Source organism: Gorilla gorilla, chromosome 17 (genome assembly GCF_029281585.2).
Source record: "Gorilla gorilla gorilla isolate KB3781 chromosome 17, NHGRI_mGorGor1-v2.1_pri, whole genome shotgun sequence".
NCBI lineage: Eukaryota > Metazoa > Chordata > Mammalia > Primates > Hominidae > Gorilla > Gorilla gorilla.
Genome location: NC_073241.2, coordinates 83,661,668 through 83,674,276, shown reverse-complemented (window position 1 = coordinate 83,674,276; position 12,609 = coordinate 83,661,668). Strand labels below are relative to the sequence as shown.

Below are 12,609 nucleotides of genomic sequence, written 5' to 3'. Positions count from 1 at the left end.
CCGGGGTCTGCGGGAGGGGACTGGGTGGGGAGGGAGACTTAAGGGCGCTGGCGGCTGTCGTTCCGGTCGCTGAGAGTCGGCCCCACAGCTCCAGTTTTTCCAAGTGAGTTCAGCCTCCCCGCTTCCAGAGCATCCCCCGCCAAAAATAAGACATCGTCTCAGCTAGTAGGCAGTCCCCCTCACCACTTCTTTCACTCCCTCTTCAGTGCCTTTCCTCTCACACCCCGGAGCCTCTCACACACAAAGCAGATGGGAGATTGGAGACCCGAGTTTAGCCAGGGATGAGATTTAACAAACTCCTAGGAAGCCTTGATTCCCAGGGAAGAATGGCAGTGACCCCGCACGGATTGGGGACCCAGTCAGGCAGCCCAGAAAGAGGGACATTGTACAAACAGATGTAAAGACTCACTAACATGTGTGAACCTGTCTGCAAGTCTGGAAAGAATCCAGTTTCAACCAATTGGTGTATCCAAAAAAAGAGGCCATCCCAATGTTGATTTATGTTTATTTTCCACTGACCCTATGAGTGAAGATATCCTTGACTATGAGTCCATCTGAATATGTTCCAGCTCATCCGACGTTCCACCACGAGGTAATACAATTGTAGTCTTACTGTTTGCACTTTCTTCACTTTACCCTTTGTAGCCTACTAAATTTTACCTTCCCTTTTCTCTTAGCAAATGAAAAAGTCCGGAAGCTATAACGTTCAGTTTAGTGGTTAAATTAAACACAGGTCTATTGTGGCAGTAATAGTTGGTGATTTGAAAATAAGACATACCCTGCTAGTGGTATGTCCCAATAATCTTCAAAGTCTCTAGATCAATTAATATCAAGTAGGTTTCCAACAGGAAATCAAGAACGGTGTTTTATATGCTAAGACGAGCCCTGGTCAGGGATTCACAATCCTTGTTAATTGTTAATGACGTGAGCTTAAAAACTTAAATTTTTGTTTCCACGTTCCACCTAAATGTCTTTTTAAACTGAGTTCCTTTAAAATAGTTTCTTAAAGATTCTTTTTATAAACAGTATCTTTTAAAGTTTTTTTGTACTATCTTTTTCTTTCATCTTGGGGCATATATGTAGCAAATGTTTCCTAATGAAGACAAAGTATAGATAAAGGACACTGAGAAGATATAAAGAAAATTATCAAATATATTGACCTAATTCATGGATCAAAATAATTCTACTTCTGCCTTGTTTCCTCACAGGTTAAGAGATATGGAGATTTCCACAAGGATTTGGAGAGGAGCCCCAGTAGTTACTAAAATTCTGCATTAGATCTGTCAGGAAAGGTAAAGAAACCAGGACTCTGCTAGGAAAGAGGAGGTTATAATAATGGTTTACTAAAACTTTTCAAATATAGAGACTATCAACTACCTGTTGTGCCTTGCTGGAGAATTAAATAAGAGAAAATAGATTTATGACCCAACCTGAAGAGTTTTAAGTGAGAGCTAAGGAAGAAATGTTCCAATAATTAAACTTTAAGAAGGTTTATTTAAGTGCTTAAGGAAGCAGATCTTTGGAGAGTTTTTTAAATGATGGATTTACATGTGTCCATTTTTTTTAAAGAGAAACTAACTATTTTGATAACCTAGTATAGGGCTCCACACTGTTTCAAGCATTTTTACATATATTAACTCAACTAATCCTTATAATGATTCGGTGAGATAGATATTATTATCCCCATTCTATAGATATGGAAGTTGAAATTCAAAGGTTAAGCAATTTATCCAAAATAATATAGCTGGTACTAAGTGACAAAGTCAGGATTTGAATCCAGTTCTGTTTTCACCTTACCTGCCAGCTTCCCCTAACTGAAAGCTGGATGATGACCCAAAGGACAAGTGAGACGGCAGCTTCCGGAACTCATTCACAGCAGAAATAGTTATGTCTAGTATCTTACTCAACTGTTGTTGCTACATCTACCACAGTGCCTGTCTCAGTCCTTTTGGGCTGCCATAAGAAATTACCAAAGACTGAATGACTTGTAAACAATCAATTTATTTCTCAGAGTTCTGGATCCTGGAAGTCTGAGATCTGGGTGCCAGCATGGTTAGGTTCTGGTGAGGGCCCTCTTCTGGTTGCAGACTGCTTACTTCTGGCAGTGTCCTCACACCGCAGAAGGGGCCAGTGAGCTCCCTGGGGTCTCTTTTGTGAGGGCACTAATCCCATTCATAAGGGCTTTGCCCTCGTGACCTAATCATCTCCTAATATCACCCTGGGAGTTAGGATTTCAACATATGAATTTTAGGGAGACATAAACATTCAGTCCATTGCAGTTTCTAACTTCAAGCAGGGTTCAGTGTGTTTAGATTGAGTTGATTTAAACTTGATCCTATCTGAGGAGGTGACATTTAAGCAAAGATACCTATGAAACAGTCAGTTATATGAACACACTGCAGGAGACAGTGACAAGCAGAAGGAACAGCAAGTACAAAGAACCTGAAGTCAGAAATTGCTTTATTGTATTTGAGGAACAGCCAGGAGATCAAATGATTGGAGCTAAGTGGACAAGAAGAAGACTGGTAGGAGGTATATTTGAAGAGGAAGCCAGGGGTCAGATCGTGTAGTGCCACTGCTACTCACTTTAAATAATCCTCAAGAACACATAACCAACAGCTCATAATGCTTCACAAGACAAAGGACGCGTGATTAAACTGTTAGAAATTAAAATTATTTATTGAATGACTATCGTATGCCAGGCACTGGATAGAACCTTAAGCATATCATCTCATCTAATCCTCACGCTAATTCTACAAGACAGATATTATCCTAATTTTACCTTGAGAGAAATGGAAAAACAGAAATATTAAGTAACATGCTTCACACAATAGGTGGCAGAGACAAGATATGACCCAGGTTTCTGATTCCAAAGTCTAGATTTTTCTACTATACCACAGTTTCTCATTTGAAAGACTGTAAGGAGAGAGGGGTTCATGCATACATGCATTCATCAAGTAATTATGTTCATTTCTATGTGACAGGCATTATAGAAATAATATTAAAATGTAAGATAGCACTTTTTAAGTTTTTATATGATTATATTCTTACCAGTTGTTTGTTTTTAAAACTTGCAGATAGATGGACTTCAAGGCAATTGCCCAACAAACTGCCCAAGAAGTTTTAGGTTGTAATCGAGATACATCAGGCTGGAAAGTGGTTAAAACTTCAGTAAGAAAATAAGTTAAATTATGTTTCAAGACTTTGTTTTTAAGTAAGAAACAATTCATTGTAAAGACTTTTTTAAAAAAATATTTTCTGTGCCAGGCACAGTGGTGTGCACCTATAGTCCCAGCTACTCAGGAGGCTAAGACAGGAGGACTGCTTGAGCACAGGAGTTTGAGGCTGTCATGCACTATGATTGTGCCTGTGAATAGCCAGTACACTACAGACTGGGCAACATAGTGAGACCCTGTCTCTGAAAAATATATATATATTTTTTTTTCTTTTACAAACCAGAAAAAAACGTTTTTTTACTTTTGTTAGTTTTTCATTTTCATTTTTCCTGCATTTGACAGCTAATTATTGGTGGATTTTTATTCTCCTTTGAGAAAAAGATAACTGTTTCCAGTAAGGCTTCTAGAAAATTCCATGGAAATCTGTGAGTACAATCTTCTATTTACAATTACTGTTTTAAATTCAATGCCACCGATGTATCTGGAATTTCAGTGCTGCTTCATTAGCTATAATAAATTATTTTATAGTAATAAATAGAAATTATTAAGTCACTAGGCTGAAATGTGATAATAATAAAATACAGCAATCAGATACCATCTAATCTTCTGTTTTCAAATGTGATGACAATCAGATAAAAAATCTCTTCTAATTACTAATTCACTAAATAGGAAATTTTCACTTCAAGAAATAATTACTATAAAAGCAGATTGGTATTTTCTTGCTAACAGTAATATTTTATGGAATTTTAAACCCTTCATGTGTCCATTAAATGAACCACTAACAAGTAAAGTGTATTTCTTCATTTTATTTTATTTTTTTGAGACAGGGTCTTGCTCTGTCACCAGGCTGGAGTGCAGTGGCACAATCTCGGCTCACTGCAACCTCTGCCTTCTGGGCTCAAGCAGTCCTTCTGCCTCAGCCTCCTGAATAACTGGGACTACAGGTGCACACCACCACGCCCGACTAATTTTTATATGTTTTTATAGAGATGGGGTTGCCCAGGCCAGTCTCAAACTCCTGAGCCCAAGTGATCTGCCTGTCTTGGCTTCCCAAAGTGCTGGGATTACAGGTGTGAGCCACTGTTCCCAGCCTACTTCCTCATTTTAAATATGCATTTTTTTCTATATGCTTATTTTAAATATACTTTTAAGGATCAAATTATTTCTAATACAAGTGCACTAAGGGAAAGTATATTGACTTTTTTTAGCTTAATCTTTCAGAGTTCATTTATTGCTCATGATAGTACATCAGGGCCATCAGATCATCAAATTTTATTCAATTCTTTTTTTTTTTGGAGTCCACTCCTTCTTTCAACTACCTCATTTTATGTTTCTTGCTTTTTTAAAATTTCACTAAAATTTACCTATATTATATTTCAGCCCAATTTTTTACCATTGGACAAAGCTGATATGCTTTCTCCCACTCACTTTAACAATGATCAGGAAAATAATCCCTACCTTACTGAAATAATGATTCTAATAAAGGCACTTTCAAAAAGAAACAGGGAGGAGTGGGTATGGTCAAGCCTAGGTACACTAGGGGAATTAACTTTTGGATAATATGGCTTTTTGGTATCTTACAGATCAGACCAGTGTAGACAGCAACCTTGGCATTTTTTAAAAGCTTAGAAGTTATTCATTTAGTCTACAAGTAATTATTGAGTATTTATATAGAAGGTGCTATACAAATGCCTAGAGCCAAAGAATAGGTTCTGTTAAGCTGCTCTAAAGCTTTATTGGAAATTTTCATCAGAGATATTTTACTCTTATATGCAAAACTAAACAACTGGTACTTTTTGCACTCACAGTTTGAGTGAAATTTATATGCACTGTATACTAGGTATTTATTGGTGCACAACAAATTATCCCATAACTTAGCTACTTAAACATTTATTATCATATGGCTTCTCTGGATTAGGAATCCAGGAACAGCTTTGCTAGGTGCCTCTGCCTCAAGGAATCCACAAGGCTGTAATCAAGGTGTCAACAGGGCTTAGGTCTCATCTGAAGACTCAGTTGAAGGAGGCTATGCTCCAAACTCACTCACATTGTTGTTGGCAAGATTCTCAAGTAGCTGGGACCACAGGTTAGTTCTTTGAAAAGAAAAAATTGGCAGACCATTAGTAAGATTAACCAAGAAAAGGAGAGAAGATCCAAATAAACTCAATTAGCAATGAAATGGGAGATATTACAGCCAATACCACAGAAATACAAAAAGATCATTCAGGGCTACTTTGAACACGTTTACATGCACAAGCTAGAAAATCTAGAGGAGATCGATAAATTCTGGGAAAAAATACAACCCTCCTAGATTAAATCAGGAAGAAATAGAAAATCTGAAAAAAAAACAATAACAAGTAGCAAGATTGAAACAATAATTTTTTAAATTGCGAACAAAAAAGTCCAGAACGAGATGGATTCACAGCTGAATTTTATCAGACATTCAAAGAAAATTGGTATGATCTTACTGAAACTATTCCAAAAGATAGAGAAAGAAGGAATCCTCCATTCTATGAGGCCAGTATCACCCTAATAACAAAACCAGGAAAGGACATTTAAAAAAAAAAAAAGGACCAATATCCCTGATTAACACAAATGCAAAAATCCTCAACAAAATACTAGCTAACCAAATCCAACAGTATATCAAAAAGATAATATATACCATGATCAAATGCATTTCATACCCAGGATGTGGGGATGGTTTAACATACCCAAGTCAATAAATGTGATAGATCACATAACCAAAATTAAAAACAAAAATTTTGTTCATCTCAATAGATGCAGAAAAAGCACTGGACAAAATCCAGCATCTCTTTTTGATTAAAACCCTCAACAAAATAGGCATAGAAGGAACTTACCTCAAAGTAGTAAAAGCCATCTATAACAAACCCACAGCCAACATTATGCTGAACAGGGAAAAGTTGAAAGCATTCCTCCTAAAAACTGGAACGGGAAAAGGATGCCCATTTTCACCACTTCTATTCAACATAGTACTGGAAGTCCTAGCCAGAGCAATCATGCAGATGGGTAAAGAGGAAGACAGACTGTCACTGTTGATCAGTGATATGATTGTATACCTATAAAACCCTAATGACTCATCTAAAAAGGTCCTAGATCTGATAAGTGAATAGTTTCAGGATAAAGTCAGTGTACACAAATCAGTAGCACTGCTATGCAGCAAGTGACCAAGCTGAGAATGAAATAAAGAATTCAACCCCTTTTTCAACCACTGCAAAAAAAGAAATACTTAAGAATATATCTAACCAAGATGGTGAGAGATCTCTACAAGGAAAACTGCAAAACACTGCTGAAAGAAATCATTGATGACACAAACAAATGGAAACACATCCCATGCTCATGGATGAGTAGAATCAGTATTGTGAAAATGACCCTACTGCCAAAACAATCTACAGATTCAATGCAATTCGCATCAAACTCCCATCATCATTCTTCGCAGAACTAGAAAAAACAATCCTAAAATTCGTATGGAACCAAAAAACAGTCCACATAGCCAAAGCAAAACTAAGCAAAAAGAATAAATCTGGAGGCACCACATTACCCAACTTCAAACTATTCTACAAGGCTCTAGTTACCAAACACCACGGGACTAGTATAAAAACAGGCACGTAGATCAATGGAACAGAATAGAGAACGCAGAAATAAAGCCAGATACTCACAGCCAACTGATCCACAACAAAGTAAACAAAAACATAAAGTGGGGAAAGGACACCCTATTCAACAAATGGTGCTGGGATAATTGGCAAGCTACATGTAGAAGAATGAAACTGGATCTTCATCTCTTACCTTTTACAAAAATGTACTCAAGATGGATCAAAGACTTAAATCTAAGACCTGAAACCATAAAAACTCTAGAAAATAACATTGGAAAAACTCTTCTAGACATTGGCTTAGGCAAAGAGTTCATGACCAAGAACTCAAAAGCAAATGCAACAAAACCAAAAATAAATAGATGTGACCTAATTAAACTAAAAACCTTCTGCATCGCAAAAGAAATAATCGGCAGAGGAAACAGGTAACCCACAGAATGGGAGAAAATATTCACAAACTATGCATCCAGCAAAGGACTAATATCCAGAATCTATAAGAACTCAAGCAAATCAGTAAGAAAAAAACAAATAATCCCATCAAAAAGTAGGCAAAGGACATGCGTAGACAATTCTCAAAAGAAGATATACAAATGGCCAACAAACATGAAAAAATGCTCAACATCACTAATTATCAAGGGAGTGAAAATTAAAACCACAATGAGATACCATCTTACCCCTGCAAGAATGGCCATAATTTAAAAATCAAAAAACAATACATTTTGGCATGGATGTGGTGAAAAGGGAACACTTTTACACTGCTGGTGGGAAGGTAAATTAGTACAACCACTATGGAAAACAGCATGGAGATTCCTTAAAGAACTAAGAGTAGAACTGAAATTTGATCCAGCAACCCCACTACTGGGTATGTATCCAGAGGAAAAGAAGTCATTATATGAAAAAGACACATGCACACACATGCTTATAGGAGCACAATTTGCAATTGCAATTATATGGAACCAATGAGTGGATAAAGAAAATGTGGTATATATCAACCGTGGAACACTACTCAGTTATAAAAAGCAACAAAATAATAGCATTCACAGCAGCCTGAATGGAGTTGGAGACCATTATTCTAAGTGAAGTAACTCAGGAATGGAAAACCAAACATCATCTTTTCTCACCTATAAATGAAAGCTAAGCTATGAGAACACAAAGGCGTAAGAATGATATAATGGACTTTGTGGACTCCAGGGAAAGGGTGGGAGGAGGATGATGGATAAAAGACTATACATTGGGTACAGTGTACACTGCTCAGGTGATGGGTGCACCAAAATCTCAAGAAATTACCACCACAGAATTTATCCATGTAGCCAAAAACCACCTGTTTCCCCAAAACCTATTGAAATAAGTCCAAACATTTTATCATGATGTGCAGGTAACTATCTGGGCCCCGCTTACCTCTCTGACCACTTCTCTTCATTGTCCGTGTGTCACAGCCACAATGGACTTCTGTTGTTTGAATGCACTGAACTTAAACCCATCTCAGAGCCTTCTTAGTTGCTCTCCTCTTGCCTGGCAAGCTATTCCCCCAAATGTTCCCAAGGCTAATGTCATTTTTATGTTCAAGATGTCAGTTTCATTATCTCCTCTTCAGAATGACCTTCCTAGCCACGTGGCCAAAGTTCCCAAATACACACACTCAACCTCTATTTACTACATTGTTCTGCTATTATCTTCTTCATAGCACTTTTCACTATATGAAATTTATCTTCTTTGTTTTCTTATGTATTATATGTCTCTCATATTAGAATATAAACTTGATGAGGATACTAACTTTAATAGGCACCAGACTAGAAATAAATCACTTGCATTCATTGCAGTATCCCTAGCACAAGAACAGTGTCTCTCACCAAGACACTTAATATTAAATGAATTTGTGGACTTCAGTTATATTATATTGGCTACCAAATGGAAAGTTATATATCTTATAACTGCAGTACAAAAAAATAAACTCAAGATAATTTTTCAACACTTATGCCTTTTCTTAATAATTTGCTACTCAAAAAGGGCCTTTTATGGTTCCTTTAAGCATTTGCCTGAAAGAGAAGCAGTTCTTTGGTTGGAATTTCGTTCCTTTCTGCTCTTAAGGGATGAAATACAGACCTACCAGCACATGGGTCTACACATTTCTCTCAGTGTTAGAAGCAGTGAACAGTAATGTCTTACTATATGTCAGGCACCATGCTAAATACTTTTCTTTCATTTTCTAAATTTATTTCTCATATTTCCCACAATGTAAGCACTGTTATTATCCCCATTTTACAAATGAATAAGGGCCTATGTAAGTTACTATCTCCAAGTCACCTAACTAGTGTTAGAGAGACAAAAACTTAGACACCAAGACTTTACCTCAAAGGCTGTACTTTCTTAATCATTATTCTCTCTGACCTCATCAAAACTGTCAAGATGTATCTGTGGAATAATGAAGGCAGATTATCCAGAGATGGATTCTGGCAGAATGTACCTTTTCTGCCTTTAGACATTTCATGCTTGTTTAGGATACTACTTTCTCCTCCATCGTCGTTACTACTTATTACCACCATCATTACCACCACTACATTTAATCCTCTATTCTACCTTCTGAGGCAGACATGTGAGACAGTTTGTAAGTTTTATAAATTAAAGCATTCAGGTTTAAACAGGTTGTATTAGTTCATTTTCATGCTGCTGATAAACACATACCTGAGACTGGGCAGTTTACAAAAGAAAGAGGTTTAATGGACTCACAGTTCCATGTAGCTGGGGAGGTCTCACAATCATAGCAGAAGATGAAAGTCATTCTTACATGGCAGCAGACAAGAGAGAATTGAGAGACAAGTGAAAGGGGAAACCCCTTATTAAAAACATCAGATCTCATGAGACTTATTCACTACCACGAGAACAATATGGGGGAAACCGCCTCCATGATTCAATTATCTTCCACCAGGTCTCTCCTACAACACCTGGGAATTATGAGAGCTACAATTCAAGATGAGATATGGGTGGGGATACAGAACCAACCCATATCACAGGTTAAACATTTTTTAAAGTAACAAATGTAATTAATAAAGTTGCTGTGACCAAAATAAAGAGTTCTAACAGCTCAGGATTCATCCTGGTTCTACATAATGTGTAGATATATTTGGAGGAACAATGAAAAACACCCCAGTTTAATATCTTCCTAAACCTGGTTCAGTATCTTCCTAAACTTAACATTTTTCTTAACTACAAAAATAATTCAGATATTATTAATATAATAATTTGGAAAGTGTTGTCTAAACTCTGCTGCCATTCCGTTTTATGAAAAACTTAAGGAATGAAAAGTTATGTTATTCAGTGATGAATATTGTAGTACTATTTTTAAAATAGAATTTGGGGTTTATATTAGGTCATTTCACACAATTCTCTTTCACAAACAAAAAATCGGTAACATCAGTATCCATCGATAACTCCACAACCATTAACATCAGCTGGTTTATAGTTAATGCTGGGTGTGGGCAGAGCAGGAAATTAGGAAATATATTTATAATGAGTAAATACAAATTGAGAATAAAAGATATGATAACAAAATAATTGCTAAAGACTAGTTTATAAAATACTTTATTGAATCATCTTATTTTGGTTTGCAGTTTAGAGCAAGTTACTTAGATAAAATATAGGTTCTCTACCTACTCAAGAGACATTAAGAATTTTTGTTGTAATTGTTTTTATGCAATAGATTAGATGAGAAATAAATTTAATGTCATTCTCTAATTCAGAAAAAAAGAACTTGTGGAACTAATTCATTTTTAACAATTTTATTGAGATAATTTATGTACCCTAAATTTCACCTACTTTAAGTGTACAATTCAGTGATCGTTAGTATATATACAGAGTTGTACCAGGATCACCATAATTTCATTTAGAACATTCTCCTCCCCCAAAAAGAAACTTGTGCCTACTAGCATTTACTTCCCATTATCCGATTCACCCCAGCCCCAGGCGACTAGGTGACAGTTTCTGCCTTTTATATTTGCCTATTATGGACATGTCATAAAGGAGATCATATGCTATGTGGTCTTTTGTGACTTGCTTCTTTCACAAATTCTTTTATCATGTTTTTGAGGTTTACCCATGTTGTAGCTTGTGTCAGTACCTCATTTCTTTTTATTGAAGAATAATGTTCTATGGTACGGATATGCCACATTTTGTTTATCTATTCGTCAGTTAATATATATTTAGTTTCCATCTTTTAGGTATTATAAATAATGCTGTTATGAAATTTGTGTACAAATTTTTGTGTGGACATATATTTTTATTTCTCTTGGCTATAGATCTAGGACTGGAATTGCTGGATCATATGGCAATTCTATGTTTAATTTTGAAGAACTACTAGACCATTTTAGAGACTGGCCACACCGTTTTATATTCCTAACAGCAGTGTATGTAGGTTCCAATTTCTCCACCTCTTCAGCAACATTTTTCATATCTGTCTTCTTGATTATAGCTATCCTAGTTGGGTATGTAGTGGTATCTCATTGTGGATTTGATTTACATGCCCTTAATGACTTGTGACCATAAGCTTCTTCTTATGTGCATATTGACCATTCGTATATCTTCTTTAGATAAATATTTATCCAAACTCTTTTTTAAAAAATTGAGTTTCTTTTTATCGTTGAGTTGGAAGAGTTATTTATACACTGTGGATACTAGTTTAGTATCACATATATGATTTGCAACTATTTTCTCCCATTCTGTAGGTTGTCTTCTCACTCTCTTGATGATATCCTTTGAAGCACAATTTTTTAAAATTTTGTTGAAGTTCAATTTATCCGTCTTCTGTTGTGTTACTTGTGTTGCTGGTGTTGAATCCAAGAACTAATTGGCTGACCCAAGGTCACAAAGATTTATCCCTAAGAATTTATGGTTTTATTTCTTACATGTAGGTCTGTTGTGATCACTTTGACTTAATTTTCTGTATGGTGTGAGGCAGAAGTCCAGTTCAATCTTTGCATATAAATATCCAATTGTCCCAGCACTATTTGTTGGAGATTCTTCTCTCCCCATTACATTGTCTGGGCTCCTTTGTGAAAAATCAATTGACCATATACGTTAGGAGTTTCCTTTGGATGCTTAATTATATTCAATTGATCTCTCTGTCTGTCCTTATGCCAATACCACACAACCTTCACTACTATAGCCTTTTAGTAAGTTTTGAAATTAAGAAGTGTGAGTCTTACAACTTTTCTGTTTTTCAAGACTATCTTGGCTATACTGGTTCCCTTGCATTTCCATATGAATTTTAGACACTCCAGCCTCAGCAACAGAGCAAGACCCCATCTCAAAAAAAAGTCAGCTGGGATTTTGACAAAGATGCTTTGATTCTGTAGTTCAATTTGGAGAGTTATTGCCATTTTTAAAATATTAAGTCTTCCAGTACATGAACATAGGATGTCTCTCTGTTTATTTTGAGCTTCTCAAACTTCTTTCAGAATGTTTTATAAGTTTCAGCATATGTCTTAAACGTGTTCTATTTTTTTTTATTTTACTCTAACACCATTCAATGACTTTTGTTAAATTTATTTCAAGGCTTTATTCTTTTTGATGTTATTGTAAATGGAATTGTTTTCTGAATTACTTTTTAAAAAATTTTAATCCTAGTATATAGAAATAAAATTGATTTTTATATATTGATCTTGTATCCTGAAGCTTTACTGGACTTATTAGTTGTATTATTTTAGTGGATTCTGTTGTTTTTTTCTATATATAAAATCATGTCATGAAGAGTTCTACTTCTTCCTTTTCCATCTGGATGACTTTTATTTCTTTTTCTAACCTAGCTGCCTGGGCTAGTACCTCCAGTACAA

The 12,609-nt window shown here is 35.8% G+C and overlaps 1 protein-coding gene across 5 annotated transcripts in view; it reads left to right on the top strand.

Moving 5' to 3' along the window:
* The window catches only part of STARD6 (StAR related lipid transfer domain containing 6), a 30,493-nt gene that overhangs the window by 289 nt on the left and 17,595 nt on the right, over positions 1-12,609 (top strand). Inside the window, exons 1-5 of one of the 5 annotated variants that reach the window (XM_019014282.4) lie at positions 89-103; positions 570-592; positions 1,209-1,292; positions 3,078-3,171; positions 3,519-3,601. In XM_019014282.4, the coding sequence (XP_018869827.1) occupies positions 3,082-3,171; positions 3,519-3,601 (173 nt within the window). In that variant the 5' untranslated portion in view covers positions 89-103; positions 570-592; positions 1,209-1,292; positions 3,078-3,081. Of the gene's footprint in view, positions 1-88; positions 104-304; positions 466-532; positions 593-1,208; positions 1,293-3,077; positions 3,172-3,518; positions 3,602-12,609 lie in introns of those variants that run through there. The other 4 variants (XM_031003787.3, XM_019014279.4, XM_019014278.4 and 1 more) reach the window with 4 other exon arrangements.